This window comes from Rhamphochromis sp. 'chilingali' (genome assembly GCF_963969265.1).
Source record: "Rhamphochromis sp. 'chilingali' genome assembly, chromosome: 11".
Classification (NCBI taxonomy): Eukaryota; Metazoa; Chordata; class Actinopteri; order Cichliformes; family Cichlidae; genus Rhamphochromis; species Rhamphochromis sp. 'chilingali'.
Genome location: NC_137938.1, coordinates 20484539 through 20510376, shown reverse-complemented (window position 1 = coordinate 20510376; position 25838 = coordinate 20484539). Strand labels below are relative to the sequence as shown.

The following is a 25838-nucleotide window of genomic DNA, read 5'->3' as shown; positions in this document are numbered from 1 at the left end:
ACGGGAGTAAAGCTGGAAGCCAGACTGCGAGCGCACCCTGAGCCGCTTACAGATCATTTTAGCGATTTTTATCAGATCATCTCATCGCTGACAAGCGACGCTTCAATGATAGCGCGATATATGTGCGCACCTTTGGATGAAGTTGGACTTTTCTTCTTTCTAAACTAAAAACAATGTGATCATGTAGAGTAAGAAGTGGCGGATTTCGGAGTACATTTACTGATCCAGGGAAGAGGGATTTAAAGAATGGGCAAACTTCAGTCAAAACACGGTAAGACAGCAAAATACATATATAAATAAATAAATAAAAAATAAAGCGAAATGACACAATTTGAATATTGTAGCCTAAAAAAAACTAACTAGTGTCTCTTTTACATCCTCGTGCGTCGTGATCCGTAGCGTGCAAGCGCAGAGAGAACCCTGAAGGTGAGGATAAACGCACATCATTTTTGCGTAATGGTTTGTAAATGGTAACGGTCTAATAAACCGCAGGACTAGCCTGAGATTTGTACCTGCTAATCGCTGTGTATTCTCCGCGTCTCAGGAGACAGTTTTGTGGTGAACGCCTTCCTCCGGAGAGGGATGGAGGAATGTGAGAGGTACAGCGCGGCGGATCAAAAGCTGAAGAACATGCAGGTAATACTACACTTATTAATTATTTTCTTACTTTCTTCAAAACTAAGCTGATCTTCTATTGATTCAAATTTTAGGATGTGGATTGCGTGCACATTATATATGTTTGACAGTTTACACAAAATGCATTATTGTGGAGGGGCGAAAGCATGCCAGGTGTTTTTGTGTGTGCTTGAATTTGCTGATGGGATGAGTCTGTGAGGCACTTCAGAGCTGTTACATTTCTTTGTCCCCTGAAAGCTGATCTAAGAACTTCTTGACTTAAGTGGAGGCAAACTGTATTCACAGGCATGTGTGAAGACATGCTGATGTCTTCGCAGAGTTGTAGGTTGTTGTTCTTTCTGTCATGTCTGGCTCTGGCACAACACTGCAGCGGTTATTCCCTTGCCAACATTGCTGGATGGGTTATGACAGCCATGAGTGAAGCGGCTTGGCAAAGCAACACACACACACACACACACACACACACACACACACACACACACACACACACACACACACACACACACACACACACACACACACACACACACACACACAGGCTGGTTGGAAAGGTAGTCAGTCATTTCTCAGACTGAGGGATATAAAGTTTGCTCTTGTGGCTGCTGGCATTGTGACTCGGGTTGTGTCTTTTTCTTCAGTGCCTCCTATTCTAGCGCGGCTCCCAGTGGGCAGCCCTCTGTGGCATAACATTACATCACTTCAATTAGCGTACCTTTTTGAGGGGTACTATGAGTCTCAGGCTCTCAGACAGAAACTGCAAGAAGTTCACACAGCGGCACAGACAATCTGTGAGGTAGGTGGCTGTAATAGTGGAAGAGTTATGGATTATATCAGGGCTATAAACCACCCACTCAAGGCAAATTAAAGAGAACTTTACTCGGCTTCAGAGGAGGCTGAGTTCCCACTCCCCTGAAGGAAAACCACCAAAGGCATAAGCTTGGCACTTATTAGTAGGTGGCTCCCTCCCTCACTTCTATCAAAGTCATACCCCTGATTTATTTGTGCTATTAGCTGGTTGTATTAGTGGCTCAATCACACCACAAAACTGGATGGCTATTAGCATGTAACTAGCAAACCCTTTGCTTTTCATGCTTTCTTTGAAACTACCTCCATGTGGACTGAGAAGGTGGATAGATTCAAGCACAGTCATTGCATATAATGGTCTCGATGGGTCTTTGTGGTAAAATGTAATCTGGTAGTGGTTATTTTATGTCAGAAAGTGACTAAAAGAATCAATTTGCATAGTAGAATTTTTTGTTACTTATTAGTACTGGATAGTTTATATTTTTCTGTATGTTGTAGATGTAATTGTAAAACTAAATAAACATGTATGCTTATAAATCTAAAAAAAAAAGTGAACTGCAGAATACAGAATATAAACTACTAAATAAACCACAGTCAGGTATGAAAATTATACTAGATCATATATTGAGTTTCACCTCAGTATTGTATTCCAGATAGAGCATGCAACTGCCTGCTCATATTAAGTGGAAGCTCCATTCATGCTGCTAAAAAATGGGCCTAAACCAACTTTCCTGTAAAGATATGAAATGTCCCTGGAGACCCTTTTAATGCTTTATAATTTCCCCACCTACAAGACAGAGCTTCCTCAACGATAAAATTTATCTCTGCTATCAGACGCTCACACCATTTCCCTGTTTGATCCCACATTCTGCTAATTAATTCTTCGCTGGGATCGGATTACTCTGTCACATTTCCAGTTGTAATTATTGGATTATGGCTTCTTAGATGTCTGGAGTTTGGATTAAACAGGTCCGAGCAAACAGAAAAACAGCAATAATGATTTAATGTGTTTAGAAGTTGTTGGGAGTTTTTTTTTAGATTCATTGCAGACCCGTTTTTTTCCCCTCAGCTCAGTGTTTTTGCACATGACCCTCATGCCAGATAGAGGTTTCGTCACACGGTACTGGCTGATGAGCTGCAGAGACAGTTCAAAATTCCTTATGATTTCATATAGGAGAAGATTGGCTAAACACACGGCAGAGCTCTGACCATCCCCCTCCTCATTGTCAAACGGGGGAGTAGAATTCCTGAGTTGTCTGGCTGCGACTTCAAAGCACAGAACTGGGAGTTATAAAAGGGCTCTGATATCAGCGAAGGCTCCGAACCCTCACTCCTCTATCCCACCTCCCCTTTTCCCCGTCCTGGGGGATGGGCTGGGGGATAGTGTGCTACCAGAAAGAAAAAAAACAAACAAACCAAAAACCCCATAACATGCATGTTCCCATCGTCAGTCTGTGTAAGTCTGAATTTCTTCAATAAAGCAGGATTTTATTTTTTTTATTTTTTTTTAACTCCGGCAAAGTGCGAATGCATCGCTGTGCTCCAGGAAGAGATAAAGGATCAAAGGATTTAAATCAATCAAATCAAATCAATTTAAATTTAAAGACCTGTTTAAATATTGATATCACTGCAAACCATGATTCATGATTGCAGCTGTACCGTTTCTTCAGTGTAATCCTATAGTCTCCTTGAAGTGCGGCATTAGGGGACAAAGAGAGAGCGATTCAGCGCAATGACTTTGCTCATCCTACAGTCAAGATACTGACACTTCGGTGCAGGTGTTCACGATGAGTTTTCTCTTTTGAAGCACCTCGTGTGATGTTTAATCATTACATGTGAGATCAACCTAGTGGAAAAGTTACCCACCCCACTACATAATAAATTACCCTAATCTGCGCTTGTTAAATATGTAAGCTACCTCCAAGCTCTGTGAAGCTTCCAGGAACACCAACACATCCACAGTTTCTCTCTCACACACACACTGTGCTTCACGTTGGAGCTTCAAACACTCATGTTTGAATGCCCAAATATTGACAGGCTAATTCAGCTTTTCAGCACCACCTTTTGTCTCAAAACTTCCCATATCTGCGGCCTCCAAAGAAGGAGTGTGTCAACATCTTAAACTCCACAACAAAGAGCTTTATTATGCCACTTTGAAAGGTTAATAATATCACACTTGAAGTTAAAAAAAAGAAAAAGAGTCAGGAATTAGCTGGATGTAACGATGTGCCAAAAGCTGCAAGACACAAATTTATTTTGACTTACAAAGAGTTACATAGAGCTCACCCCTCAACAATAAATTAGGTTTAAGAGCGTAGTTCCCAAGCAGCTCACTAAACTAATTGTAAGCTAATGTTTTTTTAACATTCAATTCGGAATTCGTGAATAAGACTTTCCCCTTATATAACATACTCATTTGGTGATCCTGCTCAAAATGGATGTTTTCTTTGGGCAGTTTTGCCGCTGGGCATTTGGGTATATCTTCTAGTCGCCACGTTAATTTTGAGTTAGCAGTATTTGATTTGGATCCGAGGCCGGGATATCTGTGTAATCTTAAGACTATGACACTAAATAACACTTTATTTTTCAGCACACGGGGGCAAGTTTTTAAAAGGGCGATCACTTTTGCTTCGGCTGTGAGTATACTGGATACATTTGTGTGTGCAGCTCCTGAAGTCCTCGACTTCTTTCAAGAAATATTTTTGTCAGCAGCATCTCATGACTTTTTTATCTTTTGCTTTTCCGTCATCTAAGTCCGCGAATGAAGAGGAAAACATCCTAGAATGAGGCACAAGCAGGGAACAATACATGGTGGAGAGGAGACAAAAAAGGTGTGCTTGTATTTGTGCTTTTGAAGAGACTTGAAGGCAGTTAGTTTGTGTTTTTTCCACCCCGTCTTTTTTTTTCTTTCTTTTTCTTTTTCTTTTAAAAAAAATTGGCTTCACAAGAAGGCGAGCTGTGAGCCTTCATCTCTGAATGAAAAGCATGTGGCTGGCATCCAGAACAGCGGGGTCTTTCAGCACGGCCTCAGCAGACATCTGTTCCTGGTTTGTACAGCAAAAATCCTGGAGCAGGGAGAGGGGCTGTGGTGGGAAGGGGGGCAGGGAGGGAAGAGGAAAAGAGTACAAGGAGGAGGAATAGAGTTTACGGGTGTTGTTTTTTCTTAAGGGAGATATTTGATTGTTTTAAAGGTAGTGGGGGAAGGGGGGTAATTGAGAGCCTCATCTGCCTTCTTCACTGCTTTCTTTAGGGAGACAGAAGTGGACCATTGATCTTATCTTAGCTTGCTTCCCACATTAACTTGTAAAAGTGTTCAACGTGTAAATCAAGCTACTCTCTTGGTTTTTCCTACACTGATTGCCATTTGCTCAGAACATTCACTCCTCTGTCAGTGTAAACATCATCACCTGCTTGGCTCTGACCCTTCTCACAAGTGCGACGTGCTTGTTTTAGACTTTCTTTCATATCTGAGCGCATAGGTGTGCACCCCCACGTGGCTTTGCCTGTGTGTCTGTATATTTGTGAGTGAATAAAAGGCTACAGAGTGGCATGCGTGGCCTGAGTCTAATGGAGAAAGACATTACAACACTGTTAGCAAATTGAATGTTTATTATTCTGACGATACTTGTCTGAAGTACTTGTTTGCTCTCTTTTACTGTAATTCTCTTGTGGCCAATGCTCATGAAAATAACTCTTTATTGCCATCAAAAGAAAAAAGAAACACACGCTACATACTGATTTACACGCTGTCAGCACAAACCAGAGCCAAATTAATCTTATTAGGGGATACTGGGACTAAAAATGAGCTATGGGCCCCTATAGATCCTTCCTGTCGGTTGTTTTAAAAACGCATTTTACTAAACAGATTTGGAGTCACAAAAAACTCCTTAATCTTGAAGGAATATTTGTGTAGATTTTATTGCGACGATAAATCAAACTCTCGTCTCTCTATGGACATGACTAACATTTATAAAGAGCTTTTCTAGTCTTGCTGACCATTCAAAACACTTAAGTCTCCAAGCCACATTTAATTATGTATTAATACAGGTTCTGCATTATTAGAATTCAAGCTCTTTATCTACTGCACATCCATGACCAATCTTGTTCGAACAATAAATTTATATTCAGCATTCAGCCTGCTTAACGTAAAGTCTTAAAACAGAAAAAAAAAAAAGTAGCCTGAATCCCTCCCTGCTGCTTCATGTATACTTCTCTGTTGAATATATATAGACTATGCAAGTGGCCAATGTCATTACCAGTATTTACACCTGTGCAGGCTGTCAGTGTGACATGTGGATAAATTTCGAGGGAAGTGCACGCAAGGTTATGGTGTAGATTACAACATTAGGGTTTAACACCTGAGTTATACTTCTATGGTGAATCTGTGTAGAGCCTACGAGGTAGCCACACCAAGCGTCCGATGTTGCCAGCACTTATGCTGCGTTCCCTTTACTTTGGAAGTCGGGTGACATCACTCCAAGTTGACTGCTTTCCAGTAGTAAAGTCGCAAGGAAAAGCAGGATTTGTTTTGCTCCTTGCAAGGTACAGTCATTCATCCATCACTGGCAATATAGCGCAATGCCTGTTTTATTGCATTGCTGCAGCAAGTTCATGGATAGAGCCTAACCACTTCTTTGTGTATGGCTTCTTTAGCGAGTCTCTCCAGAAGTAGCTGGAAACGCATAGGAGGAATCAAAGGTTTTTGATTGATTGATTGATTGATTGGTAATTTATTTCAACATGTGAACAATATACAAGTACATTTAGAAAAGAAATGAGAGAAAAAAAATATACTATACAAATTACATACAAAAAAACATTCTGATTAATTTACATGTTGAAAGGGAGTGGGAAGAAATATACACTTATTTAATCCCACCCCTGTCCCATAAATTATCAGTGAATATTTAGTCAGCTTCCTTACTGATATAATTTGTAATAAAAATAGTGAACAGATTTCTGATATACTATATACTATAATATCACATCATGAATTTTTTGTTTGTTTGTTTTTAAATAGAGACATTCGCTTAATTTAAATATTTTCCTTTTCTTTATAGATCGAGAAGATCATATTTTTATAACTCTTTTTGAACAGTTTTATGTTTGGACATTGCTTTAATTCCATATTCAGTTTGTTCCATAGTTTCACTCCTTGAACAGAAACACAAAAGCCTTTTCTTGTAGTACGTACCTTCATTGTTTTGAAGTTTTGAAGTTACAAAAACCCCTTAAATTATAACTTCCTTCTTTCAAAAAAAACATACTCTGAATATTACCTGGCAGTTCTTTATTTTTTGCTTTGAATAGGTTACGACGTACCTACAGAGTACATTTAACATGGAATTATAAATCCCCTGCAAGACAACAAAATCATCCTATAGACCCTGCTGTGACCTCCCACACCACAACACTGTATGATGGGGAAAATCGTGGTTTGGTGGTGGTTGTGGTTTGGAAATCTGTGAGCAGCTATAGTCTGCCTTTCTGCCCGCAGAGAGCGTCTGCTGTCAGATGGGGGCAGTGTCAAAGACATGTGGTACGACCGGTCTGTGGGTTACTCTTGCTTGTACTGTTGTTAGACCCTCAGCCGGCTGTGGAGAAGAGTGAAGTTAAAACATACAAATAGCATCATCCATGTTGAGCATGGATGGATGGCTGGGTCTACTGCTTAGGTCAACTGTGCTAATTACAGGAGTTTACTCAGGGAACTCAGGGAACATGGTTTCCTTTTGCCTCTTTTCCACAAACAGCTATTCAACTCAGCTCTATTCGGTTTCCATTAGAACTGAGTACCACTTCAATGTGGGTGAGGTCATTATCGCACACACACACAGCCCAAAAGTCCCTTGACATACTTTTTATGCGACACAAGCACGACACAACAATGGACGATATCAAGCATACATGCTGCTAAACCAATGCTAAATGTCTGCACCTTGTTGCTGGACCACAGTGCTGGTTTGTGTGCAGCCGTTTCCCTCGTCGTCGGGTTTCAAAAATGACAGGTTTGATTCTTGTGAAGGAGTCACTCTTATGACTCATCCAGTGAGTCACACAGTGGCGTGCAGTCTGTTGATGTTGCATATTCAGCTCGACTCGGCTCAGTTGGAACCCTGGACAAGTAGCTACTAAAAAGGTACCTGGTACTGGGTACTGCCATCTAACAGTCAATCCAGAAAACCAAGCTGAGTCAAGTCTTTTCCACTCTGCTTTGTCTGTGTGCTGGCAAAACAAACTTCCCCTGTCTGCTGAGGAGAGGCAGGTGAAGTGAATATAACCTCACTTAAGTTGTTGTTACACTAATGTGAACATAGAATAGAAGCCTCTCACTATGTGTTAAGCTGTCTAAGACTGTCAAAAAACAGTCGGCTAAAGGTGCTTCATTTTGTAAGGTAGAGACCTAACAATAATACAGAGAAAACCCCAACAATTAGATGACCCCTTGTGTACAAGCACTTGACAACAGTGGGAAGAAAAAACTCCCTTTTAACAGGAAGATACCTCCAGCAGAATCAGGCACAAGGATCTGCGATCAGTTGGGCGTGAAGAAGACCGGAAAAAGGCAAAAAAAAAAAGCCATCCACAAATATTTGCGATTTTTCTTAACCTAACAACTTGAATCTAGTTCAACATAAATAATTAAATAATATTCACATGAAATACTCATGTTTGTCTGGTAAGTCACCATGTTGTGATAATTAAGCTATTCAGCTATTGTATATGTTCTTTTTTCCACTCTTGTTGCTAAGAAACAGTCATACTGAATGAGTAAGAGCAAACCTTTCAAATAGTGTAATCAAAATACCTAAATCAGCTTCCATAAGTACATAATAAATAGTTGTAAGCAGGCTTCACACACAGCTTTACCCACTGGTTATATTTGATGGCATCAAAAATAAGACAAAAGAAGTTACAATCATTTCGTTTTCTTCATTATTGGACTGTTTATCTTCACACTTTTGGACAGAAGCACTGTTGTGGTTAGTGAAATCTCAGCCACACCATCAGTGCTTTCTCTTCATTATATTAATGAGAGATTTACACAAATGGATTACAGTAATATCTCACCTTTCTGAAAGAAGCACAGGTTTTTCCTTCACACTCAATGAGCTAGAAATGCATGGTCACCGATGACAGCAGGGAGACCTCGCCTCCACTACATCATGGGTAGTGTGCTGGTGTCTGTTTGGGGCAGCCCTGGTGAGGGTTAATGCTGGTGGGTGTCTTTACCCCCGATCCCTGCCAGGGGAAAGAAAATACCTGAAGCTGGAATCCAGTGCTTAGCGCTGACATTTTTGGCAAAGGCTTCTGGATCCAAGTGTGTGTTTGATCTAGTGCTCTCCAAGCCAAGTAAAACACCGGGAGACTCAAAGGTTATTACATTTTAGTGTGTAAGGTATGTTTCCACATAAACCCCTGTTCTTTTCCAAGTGGACTTCATTTCGCAAGCCTTAAAGCAACCAGGGGAATATTATATTTTTTCAGTTATGGTTGCTCATAGTGTTATTGTATTCTGTCATTGTTAATTGATTGCATTGTTATAATTACATATTTAGCTAAATATAGTGCACAAGATACGTTTGGGGAGGATGTGAGAAGCTCCTGAATATGTGTTTAACTTAACAAAGGACACTCCAGATCTGCTACTCTTCAACATTTAGTTTTGTTTGAGGTTTTAAGACACAAAGGAAGTCTGAGGTTTTGGTTGTTTGCTTAAAGAAGACAGGAGATTACTCTTTAGGAAAGAAGTGTGTTATGTATTAAATTCAGCCAGTCGAAAATTGTCCTAATACATACATATCAAATGTAGAGATGACTTCTATGTTAGATAATCATAGAGGGAACTAAAATGGGCATCACAAGATACAGAGTTGTGGGAATATCAATGCATAAAAGGGGGGGGGGGGCATTTATACAAAGTATAGCTGAATAGTTTTGGGCTGATTAACACCTTTCATGATGCGATGCAGTGTACGCCTCCTTTTGTCTCTTGTTACCTTCAATTTCTGTGTTGCTCTTGTATAAACATCCTTCAGGGTCGCAGCTTAATGTGTCGAAACTTCATCCTTGCACCGCATTCATGAACCTGACACCCTGCTGGGTTTGAGGCTTCAGAGTGAAACACCACACACGCCACATACCCTGGCTTCCTGTAACCATCCAAAAAAACCAAAAAAGACCAAGAGTATGCTGGTGAGCTTATTCTTTATGCATAGATCAAGCACTGTAGTAATGCATCATGCTCAGTGTTACACATGCTACGTTGGGTAGTACCACGATTTTGTTTCACGTTCATTCAAATTTCAAGGTAACTTGAAGAAGGTGGAATTTATAGCAGAACTGTTCTCACTGATTAACAGATAACTATCCACCTTCCTGTCTTCAATTTGTACATAGGAATTACCAAATCCTTATTCTTTTTTTTTCAAACACAGCCTAACCCAGACCCCCGAGGAGTCTTCCTCTCTCTCTGAGCTGAGCCTTCCCCTCTTTGGGACCCCAACCCTGCACATGTGTAGGTATCGCTATTACTCAGCTCATACAATGCCACATTCCCATCTGAAAGTGGTTAGCTGTTGAAACACACTAGCAGCTTCAAAGCTTGGATCCAGGCTCTGCAGACAGCACAGGCCTGGCCCTCCTTTTGCACAACGCATTCCTCTCCGATGGGGGATGGCTGCAAACGTGCTTTTGTTACCCAAACCTGCTCCCGTCATCAAAACCCTCAGTGAGTCCCCATTTAAAGGAAGTGGTTATTTTTGTCATTGGTGGTAATTTAATTTTGGGAAAAAAAACCAAAACAAAACATGAAAACAAAAAACTGCAGGATGATTCTGCTCATGTGTTCAGAAGAAATGAGAGCTCAGCAGTTCTCACAATATGCATTGGTTATATACCCACACACCTTTTGTGCTCCTATATGTGACAGAACAGGTGGGAGAGGATGAAATGCTGCTGAAAGAGGCCTCTGTTCTTATTTCCTCTGAAGGCAGCCTTCTTTTCTTCCCCCACCCATTTTTTCCTGAGCCCGTCCACTTCAAAAGCTGACCTGAGCCCTGTGTGCCATGTAACATGTTTACCTAAAGGTTCATTTCAAATAAACAGCAGTTCTCCATGAGACGCCTGCCCCTCCTCACTGAGAGCTTTTCAGAGACACAATCTGCTCAAAGGAGGCAGATCTAAAAGAAAACACACTTTCTTAAATCTTGATATCATTTCACGATATTGCCGCTCATTGCCTTTTGTGTCTTACAGTTTTACAGAAGAGCTTACAAGTGTAGCAGAATGTGATGAGAAAATGTGTTCCTCAAAAAAGCCCAAATATAGTGAGTTATGTTGCAAAAGAATCTCAACAGGAGACTTTGAAATGCATGAAAACATCAGAAATATCACGTGCAGTTGCTCCGCAGGATCTTTCTTTATAACCAGCACTTAATTCTTCATGCTGATAGGGGCCCAACTGATCCTATCATTTCAAAAAATGCCAGTGTATCAGAACACCTGAACTTTTACCCCCACTGTCACATGCTTGCAAGGCTTTTAGAGCTGCTCTATCCTGGTAGCGCCTCATTATCTCATAGCTTTTAAGGTGTTATTGCACATCAGCACCCTTCTGCTTTTTGAAGCATAAATCCCCTTTAAAGAACTTTTATCAGACTTTTAAGTGTCACACTTAGTGCTTCAAGTGGACTGCCTTCGGACTTGCTGCATGATAGAGAGCAAGACTCCATCGGGCTTGTAGCTTTATATTGGAGATAAGATAAGAATACACAAGGAAGCTAACACTAAGCTAAGTGCAGGCTCCTCCGCGGCCCTGTAGACCTTCTAATATTACGGCCATGAAAGCACCAGTTTTCGTGCACTCTGCAGCAAAAAAAGCTAAGCTGGAGATGGAGGTGGAGCTGAGCTAAGCTGCCCTCTGCACCATAGCTTTTTGATCTCTGCTTGCGCCATGGATGAATTACGTTTCAGAATTTCACACTGGGGAACAGTGTTTCAGAAACAGCTAGTCTGTCAGGTCACTAAAGTGCACACATGGCAGCCTGAGTCCAAAAAGAAGACGTGCAGATGTTAAGTCTCGCTGATGGTGGTCTAAGAATCTGCACTTGGCATATTTCTGTGATGTGTTGCAAGTAAAAATTATAATTCATGGTTTGCACCACGAGGCTTTAATATTCTTGTCTTGTAGCTATGATTTCAAGAGCAATTCATCACATGCATACCCTAATATCCTTTTTTTTCTTTTTTTGACCAATTATTTTCTTTGAGAATAATTCAACAGAAATATGAATGAGCTTTGCATGATTTTGGTGCATCAGTAATTAGCCCATGTGCTACTTTCTCTTTTCAGTATCTCATCTGTTCCTCTTCAGCTTGCAACTTTCTACTTCTTTTTCAAAAGAGGTTGCGTCTCACGTGCCATAGCATCACAGCCAGTGACTTACTGGCAATTGTCCATTTCACATAGCCGGGCTTCCTTCACATCATCTCAAGATCATGGAGTCTCCTCTGCTTCCTGTGCCCAGCAGGAGTGTATTTTTAGGAATCCTCAGGAAAACATTTGGTTTTGACCCTGGGATGACCCCCTGTCCAGTTCCAGGCCTGTGAGGAACTTCACAGCTTGGATTTAAGCCTGTTCTTGCAGTGTCAAGAATTCTTGTGGTCTTTGAGACTGGCAATCGCTGCTGGCTGGAGGAGACAGCGGTACAGGACAGTCAGGGGGAGTTACACAACTGCAAAGAGAGAAAGGAGATAAAAGGGGTGCATCCACTATGAATAAGCTGCTGCTACTTTTGTCAGCATGTCAGATTAAGATACTGTATTTAGTGTCAAAAAGTGTACCACAGTCTGCAAAGCCAGGACGTTTTTGCAGAGAACAGGAGGGCCTCAAGCCTTAAATATCTCACAGTAAAGAGCACAGTACCAATTATGCAAATAAGTGGTGTCGCCTAGAACCTGAGGTTTGGCAAACGTGTCTGTAGAGTAGTTAGGTTAGATTATAGCAGATGGGTTTTTAGAGGCTCCGCCTTCTTCTTCCCTCATTTGTTGCGTTTTGCTCAGGATTCTGTCTGTCTCTTACCTGCAAGCCGGAATCTCCCTGGAGTTTTGATGCACTGATAATACACTACAACAGACCTTCGTCTCTGTTTGCCTAATACGCCTTCCAAAATGATGTGTTAAGAATCGACTGGTCACGACTCCATAAGCTCTTCTTTTTGTAGTTACTCATATCCATCTGTACTTTTCTTTGTAAGTTACATTGAAAGACATCGGAATAAGTAACTGCTGGACTGGAAATTTTTGGTTTTGACCTTTAACCAGCTTCTGTTTGGTTGGAAGACCTATACAGGAAACCAGCAGACGGCTCATCTACCACACCACAAGCTTTTATAATAACAGCAGGAGAGCCACAACATCTTTTGTCACTGGCTGCTGTATTTGAGATTGACTGAAAAATAGTCAGCAAATCTGCACAGAACTCGAATGGTGTAGTGCCAAAAACTACAGGTGCCCGAGGTTTTTTTATTGCCCACTTTTAAGTGACTTTGAGTGTCAAGCGGGTACCAGTTATGTCTGCTAGACCTTCCCCTCCTAATTCAACTTAGTAAACTGGACCTCTTGACTGTGTTTGTGGTGTTGGTCCCTTTTGAAGCATTTTTAATTCAGTTAATCACATTTGTGCTGCAGTTTCTGTCATAGTACATACTGTGCTAAGTACATACCATGCAGTCTATGGAACACCATGGTCCATAATATATTCCATACTGGACCATATTATGGTAAGTGTTAGAAGTCTTCATTCCTGTGTCCAGCAAATTTCTGATCTAGCAACCTAACCCAGAGCTGATTCAATGTAGGCTAGTTTTGTATAACTAATTTTCTCCCTGCATAACAGTTTTTTGCAATTCGTGGACTAAACCAACATGTTACCGGAGTCCCATCTATGGCCATCTTCCTATTACAGTCTCTGTAACCAATCTGTAGATAATCAGTGATAAATAGCTGACAGACAAATGCACGGCTGAATAAAAGTAGAGATGAATGAACAGAAAAACAGTTGCAATAGCAGTCAAACGTTAAACATAAAAAGGCGATGGTCTAAACGGTAAAAGCACTGAGCATTACTAATTAATAAATAGTTAAAATACGTGATTAAAACTGTTGGATTAAAAACATTGTTCAAATACCTATAAACACTACATTCTATAAGAGTATCCACGTAACACTTATTTTGTAATCCATGAGATCATTTTTGAGAGCTGACGGGTGGTGATGAAGATGCACTTGAGCTTGACTGATACAGATGAGGGAGTGCGTCAGACGAAACAGGTTGAGAGACATGCTACATGTAAAGCAGTGTTGCTGCTCTTACCCACTGGTGTGCAGCTGTCCTTACCCAACATGATTTGTTTACATTTCTCAGTCACCCACAGGAGCATTGTAACGCCTGTAGCTCCACCAGCCTCCAGCCGCAGAGCCTCGCCCCTATGCACTGCTGGGTCTGGTTTTCAATGCTATGACTCAAATCTCTTGCAGCTTAGCAAAATGAGCAGCGAAAACAGTGTGTCGGTGGTTATCTCACAGGTGAGAGCTATTACAACTGACATCTCACTGCTAGACAGACAGCTGGAAACCTGACACAGTGTAGAGTACACAAAAAGCACTCTTACAGATGAGAGTGATTGTGTTGAGGTGTTTTTATTGCCCACTAGAAGCAGACAAGACGGAGACATGCTCACTTGTTCACTGTAACTGACAGACAACCAGTCTGAATTGCTGATGTACTAAACCCCTGGCTACATGAGATCATTGCAGCTGGTTTCAAGCTCAGCTGGACACTTGCATGGAGTAGCTACCTTTGGACCATAATGGTATTGGCGTCCCAGTTGCCTCACCCACAACCTGGCATTCTGAGATCCTCTGTGTTTTTTTAAAGGGCCTGTGGAATGTGGAACAAATCCTCTCAGCTTTATCGGCCTGGACGAGCTCCCCATTGGCCGAGCTTAAGAGCCAGGGGCCTGTGCAGGAGCTTACAGAATTTCACATGGAGGCCAGAAACACAGGAACATCCTGTTTGAGTCCTACGCTGACTTTGATATGCCGGTGCCTTGTGAACTCGCTTCCTTCTTGTTTTCTTGTTTGTCAGGCTGTGCGTATATGCTCAAAATATTGCTTGCTGTGTGTTCTCTGTCTAGTTTATGTGTGTTCTTAATATCTGGTGCTGCAAGGTAAAAGATGAATGATTCTTTTGATTGTTTTATTAAAAATCTCCCCACTTTAATATGAGAACTGGATCATCTTAAGGTCAGGGAAAATTTTTAACAAGAAGCACGATTAATTGGTCATGAAGAGTGCTCCAGCCCTGGATTTCATATGTTTAACACAGTAGGCGAAGCTGGTTTGAATATCTGTCCTCAACAAACAACAAAAGTCTTAATTACAGCAATGTGCAAAAGTCTTGAGCCACCCCTTATTTCTTTCCACTTTGCTTTTAAGGCACTGGACTTTCTTGTCATTTTTAAAGTTGTCTTGAGCAATAGTTCTGCATTCTTTCTGAAGATCTTTCAAAATTTTTCTGGCTTTAAATTGTCTGTTTTTGTTTTTGTGTTTTTACTTCTTTTTGGTCTAGTCCTTGTACCTGAGTATTTTGAGAGAAATATTTATGAATTTGTTTTTATGAAAAAGGCACCTATCTCAAGGGATGAACCAGTGTTGCGTCTACACATAGGCTTAGCAAAGAACCAGTTTTAAATTGAATTTTTAGGGACTTGCCTACTAGCAGCATGTTCTAGAAACATAAAATTTATTCTGAATTCCTTAATTTAATCTACAAAAGAAAAAAGCCCAAAATAAAAAAGCTCGGAAGACATAAGATAGGCAGACACAGACATAAGGTGATTTGCATGAACTATTAGCTGAAAACTTGGCATACCTCTGCATGGTGTGTAGCGTGTCTTCAAAATGTTTTAGGAACTTGGAAAGGTAGAGGACAAACAAGTATAAGACCCAAAAGCTAACTATAGCAGATTAACAATGTTTGAAAGTCATGTCATTTAACAATTGAAAAAAAAAAAATACCTGGCATGGGACCTGTGAGATGCCCTTCAGTTTATCCACCTACTGCTCACTGAAGCCTCATCAGAAATGGTCTCAGTAGAAGGGTGGGTGTCAAGAAGCCCCTTAAGAAGGGGAAACGGGGAGAAGAGGCTAAGATATGCCGAATCGCACAAGAACAATGGGTGTTATGGAGAGATGACTCCAAATGTAAAATTTGTGGTTCAGTCAGTCATACAACAGTGAGTGTCTACAGCCATCTGTAAAACACGGTGAAGGCTCTGGCATGGTTTTTGACTGTATTTCGATGAGTGGTGTTAAAGTGTAACTTATGAATATATAAAAGTATCATCAGATTTTGATTCACCATACAGTAACATCTAAAAAACATTTGATTGGGAAACAGCTTCATTTTTCAAGATGATTATGTCAAATATGTTGCCAGTCCAGTAAGAGCATACCTGGATAAAAAACACACAATATAACACTATCAGTCATGGATTGGCCTCCCCAAAGCCTGCACCTCAACATTTCTGAAACAGTGTGGGATCATTTTGACTGAGGACAGAAGAAAAGACAGCCAACATCCAATGATGAGGATTAAATGTCCTTCAAGAAGCTGTAGAACTATTCCTGAAGACTCCTTAAATCTTTGGGAAAGCATTATGGTACAAACTTAATGTTCTGCTTGGTTTAAATGAATGAGTCTCCTAATTATTTAACAGTCCAAACGGGGGTAAAGACTTTACCCTTGGCCCAGACTTTAGACACAAAATATTTAAGTCTTTACTCACAAAACTACGAAGCAGCATTACTTGTGGCTGTTAAAAGAAGAAGATGGCAATGCAGAGTCTGTCGGTGTTGTAATGCAGAGTTCTGCTCTGAGGTTGCAGTGAGAATGTGTGCGCCACATTATGTTTTCTCTGATCAATTACATGAACAGTGTCGTGATCTACTATGAATACTATTTAGTACATTCGCCTAACCCAGATCTGTAAGACTGATCGAGTCACTGGTATGAAGCACATGGTTTCCAAGTCCCTACAGTAGCTGCCTGTGTGACAGCTGAGAGAAGGGCACTCCATTACATCAGTCTCCTATCAAAGCTCACTTTAATGAAAGCAAGCTGATTACAGCGCTGGTGACAGATGCAGGGTGGCCAGCCAATGATGCTAATCTTTGTTTATGCCATCCACCAGGTCACAATCAAAGCGAGAGAAAGATCAGCGGTGGGGTGAGGAGGGGAGAGTTTAAGAGATAGTATATCCTGATTGAAGGGGAGTGGGTGACCTTCAGTGGTTTACATGTTGCTGTTACATAGACATGCAAGCATGCTCATCTCTCACCACAGCTGTTGTTATAGTAGGACAGACGAGGCTTCGCCCCAGCGATTCATGTTGTGCCAAGGGAGAGGTTCTGCCTCCTGTTTGACCTCGGAGAGCATCCCGCTACAATGAAACTGCCATATCTGTGCCCGGGCTAGTCCAGATGACAGGATGGCATTCTGCTCTGATCTCATTTCCATCCAGAGAAAGACGTGTCAGGGCACGCTGATAGATAATTAGTAGACAAAGGCAAATTTTAGCCGTCTGGTAACTGAAACTTGATGAGATGGTGTTTTCATTTCAAACTTAGAACAAACAGTTGTTTTTGGCTCGTTTATGATAGCACGCAAAAATACTGCGGTCCTGAAGATAATTATCGTGCAGGCTGAAATTAGTATAAACAATGCTAACTGTGGTAAAATGCTTCTGTTGACTGTGAGCAGCATAATGTCACTGACTTTGATTAAAACCAGAGGTCAGATAAACAAAAAAGAAAATGACCCTTTTGTTCCAGCCATCAAAAAAGTAACACACTTATTTTTCTTTTACTGTCCTGCGAGGCAGGGAGTTGTGCAACTGATCTTTTGTCTTTTAACTCCCGTTATTGTAGGAACACCCCCCCCCCACACACTTTTTACTCTGCCTCTCTTCAGTAAAACTGCTCACATCTGGTTTTGAGTCAAGGCCAGGTTGGTTTCTTCAGGAATGGAGGGCTTTTATTTCTCAATGGCCCCACACTCCTCTAGTTTCATCCTCCGGTATGCATAAGAAAATCCACTTTGTTTACAAGCTGGTGCTCCCGTCTTTATGTTGATTCTACTCGGTCCACATTTTCATTAGCAGAGAACCCAGCAGTCATCTCCAATTAATAGCAGGAATGTTGGCTGGCTGATGGCTATGAAGCCTTTCTGTGTCAGTTCGAGGTGACTTTGTGTTTCCACAAACTGTGAATGTCATAGAGAACTTTTATTCCAATTATATTTTCATATTTAAAAAAAAAAAAAAAAAAAAGCAATCTGGAGGATTTCAGAAAACCACACAACTTCAAAAATACACGAGGAAACAGACTGTATCATGTTTTGTATTTTTCCATATGTTTATACTTGGATACACATGCAGACATCAGATCGAGTTTCCATGTAGAATACCCAGAGGAGAGAGGAACTGAGTAAAAAAAAATCATGTTAGCCTCGTGTTTTTTAAGACACAGTTTTCAAAAGCAGTTGTGCATCATATGGTTTAAAGAATTGACTAAAAGAAGTGTGTGCACTTATATTTAGGGGGTGAGCTAGAGGGAGTGATGTGAGAACAAAGATGTGCACTGTTTTCCAGTGGGAGGATGGGTGGTAGGCAGGCTGCAAGAGAGAGAGAGGGAGTGAGAGAGAGGGGCTGCTGGGGGATGTCTGATGTCACCTGGTAGGGAGCTATGAAAGCATCCCCTGGTTACCCTATCCCACATAAAAGTCTGGCAGTAGGCTGAGGCTTTAGGGAAGCTTGGCAGAACTGCTGCATTAAACAGGAACAAACATCACACACCTTTCTTTCTGTCTCTTATGTCAAGGTGTCTGGGAGACAGAATCTGTTTACATGGAACACTGTCGCTGCTTTTTTTCCAATGCATTTTTTAAAGAAAACTGAGATCTGATACCTTATCATTTCCCTGTCATTCCTGTTGAAGTGCCTGTTCTGCACATGCAGCCTTGGCTTTTTTTAGTATTTTTTTTCCTCCATACCCAATGCGACACACTTCAAGGATTTCAGGTGTACACCACTGGTAGAAAAATGAGGAACACTTTGCTCCAAAATGCTAACAGATTTCCGCAGGCCGCAGAGCAGTTTGTGATCTGATAGTGAAAGAATGAGAGCTGCTAGATGCCAGAAAGCAGTTAATTACACATGTGGTGGGCAGATTCGAGCCCGACACTGTGGGCGATGGGGATAGAGATGCCATGTGTTTGGACGTTAAACTGCAGACTGCGGTCGGCCCCAGCCTGCTCTCTCATTAGCTCCCCCCATAGATGTAATGAACATGGTGGTGGTGGTAGTCGGGGGAGCCATGTGCTCAACACAAGCCCCGCTGGTTCCCTCATTTTGCACTCAGCGAGATGCATCCCAATATGTGATTTTTAATTAAAGACCAGCTGGTTGATTAATTTAGTTTCATTGGATTTAAGGCTGAATCATTTGGAGGTGCTCATACCTTGCTTCGCACCCTCATGGGGATGAGGATGGGAGGAATCGGTGGTTGTCTTTGATTTTCCCCTGAGCTGCAGAACAGTGTCTCTGTGTGAACTCCCTCTTCCTTACATACTGGCCTTCATTATGGGACTGAGCACAGAGAGGAGAGATAAAAGCATCCAGTGCAGAGAGGAAACAACAACTTGGCTGCAGAAACCACAAAAGATGGAAACTGCTTTGTTTTTTGTCTATGGATACATATACGCTTTGTTTCCAGTGTGCGCTTTTGATGATTAAAGAGCCCTTCTTGTTTGGTGCCCAGGGATTGGTATCAGTTGTCTCCACCTCTCAAAGAAGCCTTCCAGAGCCTCTAAAAACCCACCTCCGTCCCTCCCCCAGAGCTCCCAGAGACTGGAGTAAGCAACAGATAGGCACTATCTCCCAAACTGCTTCCTCCTTTACCTCGACGCTTATCTGCTTTCTCGCTTCTCTTATCTTTGTCTCTCTTGTTCACCTTCCTCCTCTCTTCTCCTTTGCGCCCGCTTTCCTCTTTCTTTCTTTCTTTCTTTCTTTCTTTCTTTCTTTCTTTCTTTCTTTCTTTCTTTCTTTCTTTCTTTCTTTCTTTCTCCTCACCTCCTGCCTCCCTTTCTTCCCCCACCCCGAGGCTCGACTCCTATTCTTTTTGCTGTTTTTTCTCAGTGTCTCCTGTGGCCAATTTGCAAGGGGTATCCAAGCCTTGACCCTGAGACTCAATGGGCTCCCCCTTTAGCGGTGAAGGTCAGCACCAGATTACAGGCTGGAGGTATCATGCTCTGAAGTGAGGAATAATCATAGGCTTGGAGATTGTTAAATAGAACCACAGGCCCTGGTGCTGTGATTACTCTCAGAAAGGGGAAGGGGAAGGGAGAGGAAAGGGTGGGGGGGCTCATTCACCTAAACGCATGCAGATGTTCAGACTCCCGCTCGAGCCTCAGTTGAGCTGAAGGTACATGGAGTTCTTTTGTTTTCTAGCATCTATCTGTTTTTATTTGCCTCATTTCAGTGGGCCTCCTTGATTCAATCTGGTGTGATTTTATTTCAAAGTGTGTGTGGAGCAGCTTAGAGTACTGAGAATGACGTAAATAAGATGAATCATTTGTTGTTTAAATACTTGTGGTTTAGGGCCTGTGCTGCACTTAATTTTCATTGTTTCCACAATCCAATTGCAATTAAAGATTAGCTGTGTGTGTGTGTGTGTGTGTGTGTGTGTGTGTGTGTGTGTGTGTGTGTGTGTGTGTGTGTGTGTGTGTGTGTGTGTGTGTGCGTGTGTGTGCATGGAGACCCTGCTGCCTTTGCCTCAGTGTGCCTGAACATATATAGGATGCTTATGAATGCATTGTGGTTCTGTTTAATGCAGGATATTTTTCACCCCCTCCTTTCCCCTGCTTTTGTTTTATGGCTATAGAGTTGTGCATTTAATCAGTCCCATCCTATCTGCACGGAAATTTCCATCTGGTAATTATTCTCCATTCAAAATAACTGTTGCTGAGACCTCACTGTGAAGTTTGTTTTACATAAACCAAACGTCTCTGAGCCGAGTCGCAAGTGAGAAATACGACAGACTCAGAGCTGCCATCAAATGCTTCTCGGTGGGTGTCGCGTCAAGCAGGATGAGAATAAACAGGTTGGCTGAGAGAGAGCTCAGATGATGAAGTGCATCATGGTGAGGTTTTTTGTCTTTTTTTGATGGATGTGAGGGATCTGTTTGAAGGGCTTGAAGGAATCTTGAAAGCTTGGCTGTGGCTGGGCCTGATGTGTCCCAGACAGTGAAACACAATAAGCGTGCAGATGTTCAAAGTGTTTGGCTGCGCTGGAGCCTCCAGCCCTCTCCCGTTCATCTGAGTAGGAAATGCTTTAGCTGGAACTGTTTGTTTCTCTGTGTCTGTGGTCTGAACTGTAGATTCACTTACATCTCTCTCTCCCTCCTCCTCTTCGTCCTCCTCCTCTCCCTCTCTCTCTCTTCTAATTTGTTTCCTTGTCACAGGAGTTTCCAAATGGTGAGCTGAAGGAAGGACAGTTCACAGATCAACACTGTCCCCTAGAGGGTAAGTGGAGAAGGATGTGCTTCAATTGATTTGGCTTGTGGTCAAACTACAAGTTTTCCACAAGATTTCTTTGGATGTGATTTTTTGCAAAACGTGCAGTGAGCTGGGTTTTAATGGCTTTGATTAAAGCATACCAAGCTACGTGGACTAAGCACAGCACCACTACAAAATAAACGTCTGTAATAAAACTAGTAAGAATAAGCCTTGTATCACGTGCAGATCTTAAAAGCTTTCCTTAATTACATCTGGAACAGTTAACAGCCATCAATTAGAGCGCAGATCTTTGGCTTCATTTCGTAGGTTAAGGCAAATGCATAGCATAAAAGAAACACTATTTTCCTTGGAATGAAAAAGCAGTCGTGCTTAGACACCTTGTAGCCAGACAAAAAGGATAAAGGCTTGTGAGGGTTTCCGATTAAAGAGGATGTTTGAAATGAAATTAAATCAGTGTGTTTGTGTCTAACTGAAATGTGTCCTCTTGTGTTAACAGTGGTTCTGCCTCCAGAGAAGGCTGAGGGCTGTGAAAGCTACCTGCAGTACCTGCACTCAGAAGAAGGCGAGAGGGAGACACTTAGAGACGCAACCAAAGCTTCGGGGAAGAAGCGTATCAGCCTGAATGTAAGCACAATTATTTCTGGGGACACAATAACATGACATAACTGCAGGAGAAGCGCCAAGCTAACAGTAAAGGCTAACAGCAAGCATGTATCTATAGTATTATATGAATCATGTGATTAAAACACATAATACTTTGCATCTTTTTCTCCCACACAACATCGATGAATCCTCTGCAAGCCTTTGAATATTTCGGTTTCTGTGACTTCTCCAGCTGGCCCGTCACATTATTGTGTCCCCAGAAAAACCCGTGTTGTGTTTTGTGTGCTTTTGCAGCATTTGCTGGTGTTTTCCTAAGTTGCAGTCCGCTTGACCTCTCAAGACCACCGTACTTACCACACTTCAACCACGTAATGTGATTACGTTTACAAATACACAACAGTTCAGATGTTTATCACAAAGTATGTGCGCAGGAGTGGGTTAGTGTACGGACATAACTGGGATAACTTTGACTGACATTGGGTTTAATGAGAGCAGGACTGTGGCGTTCCAGCCTAAGCCACGTACAGCTTCAGACACCATTTTAAACGAGTGCGTATAACACTGAGTCAGTGTTGCCTCATATGACACTTTTTTTTCCCCCGGTTAGAAATAAAAAGCCATATGCTAAGATCCAAAAGCTATTTAAACATCTACTGCAGGCAGTAAATGGATGCTGCCGCAGCATGCCTTCTCTATGTGGGCAGATCTGTCTGTAGGTTTACACCACTCCAGACCATATCCTGATTGAATTTAGGGACCAATAAATATATTGTAATGTTTAGACCTGCATGTTTTAAAGAACTGCTTGGATTTGCCCTTTGGTGATCACCACTGGTTACGTGAGCCGAGGTTATTTCATGAAACCATAAAGAGCTTTGTCTCTCCCTGAGGTCTCATCTCTTGTAAATGCACGTGCTCATTCACACTGTGTCAGCTCTCCATCTCCACTGCTGCAGGCTCTATTCTCCAGATGTTTATTTTTCCATTCATGAACATGTTACCTGATACTTCTGACTTCAAGTTGGTTAAGAAAAAGTGGTAACTCCGAAAGGTGGCCACACTTATTTTTGACTCATCTGTAGAAAGTTGAAGGACTTACTGACCACAGTGATTAATGCTGCTGTGTTTTCTCTTTGGCACACTGCAGACATGCAGTAGTAAAAACATGGAGATTAAAGCCAACCAACTGCTAAAAATTTAAATGTTTGTATTCTCAGGATTTGGAGTGTGATGTTTCTGTGGAGGATGACAACCGCCAGGAGTGGATCTTCACTCTTTATGACTTTGACAACAGTGGAAAAGTTACTAAAGAGGTATGTGACAACATAGCGACACTTACTGATGAGCATACCTCTAAATATATTTATTCATTTATTGGCAACTAATTTTATATCAATAAACATGTTCATCCGCGAGTGCTGGTACTTTGTTTTGGTTTCATATTTTATAAATTCCAAGCACCTTATACGTGTTTTGAGATTCAGAGTTGAGATCACTGCTACTTCGCATCATGTTACCTTTGTGTTGTGCTTGTCTGAGCCTTCTACATGTGTCATGTGTCTTCTTACTATTCATAGTCTGTCCTTTTACACGTTATTCTGTCAGACGACAGCACTAGAAACTGTATTAAAAGTGTTTTATCTGTCACTGTAGGACATGTCGAGTTTGATGCACACCATCTATGATGTGGTGGATGCCTCTGTGAATCAGTCCTGTCATAACAAGAGCAAGACTCTGCGTGTCAAACTGACTGTCACTCCAGAGCCCAGAAGCCACAGAAGAGAAACGGGGGCAGGTAGATGGCACCAGCATTATAACTTAGATTATCGTTGTAACAATACTCTTAATTATATCATTACGATTATCATTATTAGAATTATTTTCTGCAACAGAAGCAACAAATGTGGCCAGTGTTTCACGTGTAACCATACAAAAACTTACAGTGCCTGGCTTATGATTTATACATAGCAGCTTACAGATATGGCAAATCTATGGGAAAGATAGTTTTCCCTTGTCTGAACTATTGATCTCTCCCTCATCAGAGCGCTGTCACCAAGAGGAGGGTCGTTCAGCCGACAAGAGGCTATCGTCCTACATCAGGTCAGCACTTGTTTTAAAACCTTTCCTGTGTACACTGTGTTGACTCGACTTGAGAGTTAGCTATTTATTTCTTAACGCACCCACATGCTTATTTACAACAGTAGAGGGCAGAGTAATGAGCCACCAGCCACTGAGGGTCAACATTACTGTGTGGATGAGAACACAGAGAGGAGGAATCACTACCTTGACCTGGCTGGTATAGAGAACTACACCTCCAGATTTGAAGGTAAATGTCTTTTCTGTTCTGTTTTCGTGCAGCCTTCTCGTTTGCAAGTTGAGGGAAGAGAAATAAAATTGTAATTTTATTTACAGGAGCTTTAATTTAGCTGTTCTACACTAATTTCTGTCTCCGCCCTGTCTGTCAGGAACCACCCCTGTCTTTCCTCCACAGGAGGCTCATGCTCGCAGCTCCCAGAGCCGCTCGCGCTCCCAGGAACCAGAAGTCCAAGTTGCGCACCAGCGCCGCTCACAGGTCATCAGTGATAGCTACAATCCTACCGAGTCTCGAAGCAAAGGTGCACAGTTCGTCAAGTCCCCTAAAGGAACCTCCAAGGGTAGCGGAGGCAACAATGGGGGAAGCGGAAGTGGTAAAGCCACTAAATGTCATGGCCACCACCCTCCTCTGCAGACGGTGCTCCACAGCGGCAGCGCAGCAGCTCATGGAGGTCAGGATGTCTACCACTTGCCACACCAAGCCCAAAGCTCCGGCCACCACCAGCATCCTTTGCAATACAGCCACAGTAAACGCCTGAGGGCCAAAGGCCGTGAGGCGCTATCCCCATCCAAAACCCCTCTGCCAAGTCAGTCCCACCCCCAGCAGCCACCCCCAGTGCCCTCTGTACTGCCAGGCCTGGAGAGAGAGCAGGTGTCTGTCCCTCCTGGAAGCCCTGGCTTTGTGGTTCCTGTGGTCCAGCGCCATGAGCACCACCATCATCACGAACACCACCACCATCACCACTACCACCATTACCACCAGACATGACCGCTTTCAGCGTGCAGTGGCTGAAACTGTACAGGACCAACCACAGCCAACCACACCAGTCACAAGGACTAAATGTCATCCCATGGGAGGGTCTCACTCTTCTGCCCAGGATCTTTTAATTTCCTTCCTGAAAGCTAAACAGTTAAATCCCGAGATTCGATGTACCAGGGGAGCATGTGGCTTGGTGACAGATAATGCTGCACCACAAGGATGATATCGTGTGCCACACTGTGAGTGTTATTTGTAGATTTTCTGCCGGGAAGGTACCAGTATAAAAGAGGATGACTTTTGATGTAACAGCCCTCCTTTCCTGAAGCTGTTGATTATACTTCATGGAAGCTATTTGTCAGAATTGTTGTATTGTTCTGTGCGAGACCTTTCCAAAACATGGATCTCAGGTGTAAAGGTGCTGCTGCTCTCAAGCTTTTCAGAGGGTTATTTCCTCTCGGAGGCCTGCTGTGGACCGAGGGGGTTTCCTTTTTGGGGGGGAGGGGGGATATGAAATCACCACTGCCAGTTTTAATGCAAAAATATCTTGGTATATGTATAAAAAATATATATATATGTAAACACATTTTACTGTATAATTATTATACTCTATATGCATATTTCATCATGGGTATAATTATGCATATATGTATTTTGTCTTTTATATATTTTAATAAACGTTATATAGTTCATTTATATTATTGCAGGGAACGTCTGTTTATTTATCCTTGTAACTGCTGCAAGTGTGGACAGAAAGAGGAAAAACACTTTTTTTATTTTAAATTTAAACCATTTAAACCAAGGATGTCAAAGATAAGGCCCGGGGACTGGATTCAGTCTGCCAAAGACTCTAATCCAGCTCTCTGGACAGCTTGGAAAATTCCAAAATGTGGAAAAGGGTTTAAGTTCCTCACTTTTAATTGTATTTTCATAAGTTTTACAGCTTTTCCTACTGATAAAGATCTCCCCTTGGCCATTCATATTACACCAAACTAATTAATTAATAAATAAACAACTAAATGATATAAAAAGTTCTGATTTTTCACTATCTACTATAGAAATTTCTGTCCTTCATGTAGAAAGACT

The 25838-nt window shown here is 41.8% G+C and overlaps 1 protein-coding gene across 2 annotated transcripts; it reads left to right on the top strand.

The window, feature by feature from the left end:
• nkd2b (NKD inhibitor of WNT signaling pathway 2b) lies at positions 1-25448 on the top strand. 2 transcript variants are annotated; one of them, XM_080896265.1, is made up of 10 exons: positions 1-271; positions 400-426; positions 545-636; positions 21025-21085; positions 21576-21703; positions 22900-22995; positions 23336-23477; positions 23725-23782; positions 23887-24008; positions 24148-25448. In XM_080896265.1, the coding sequence occupies exons 1-10, from the start codon at positions 247-249 to the stop codon at positions 24762-24764; spliced, it is 1368 nt and encodes a 455-aa protein (XP_080752391.1). In that variant the 5' UTR covers positions 1-246; the 3' UTR covers positions 24765-25448. The 2 variants fall into 2 exon arrangements, with proteins under 2 accessions (XP_080752391.1, XP_080752390.1); XM_080896264.1 differs by having other exon boundaries at positions 23884-24008.
• Positions 25449-25838: the final 390 nt, after the last annotated feature.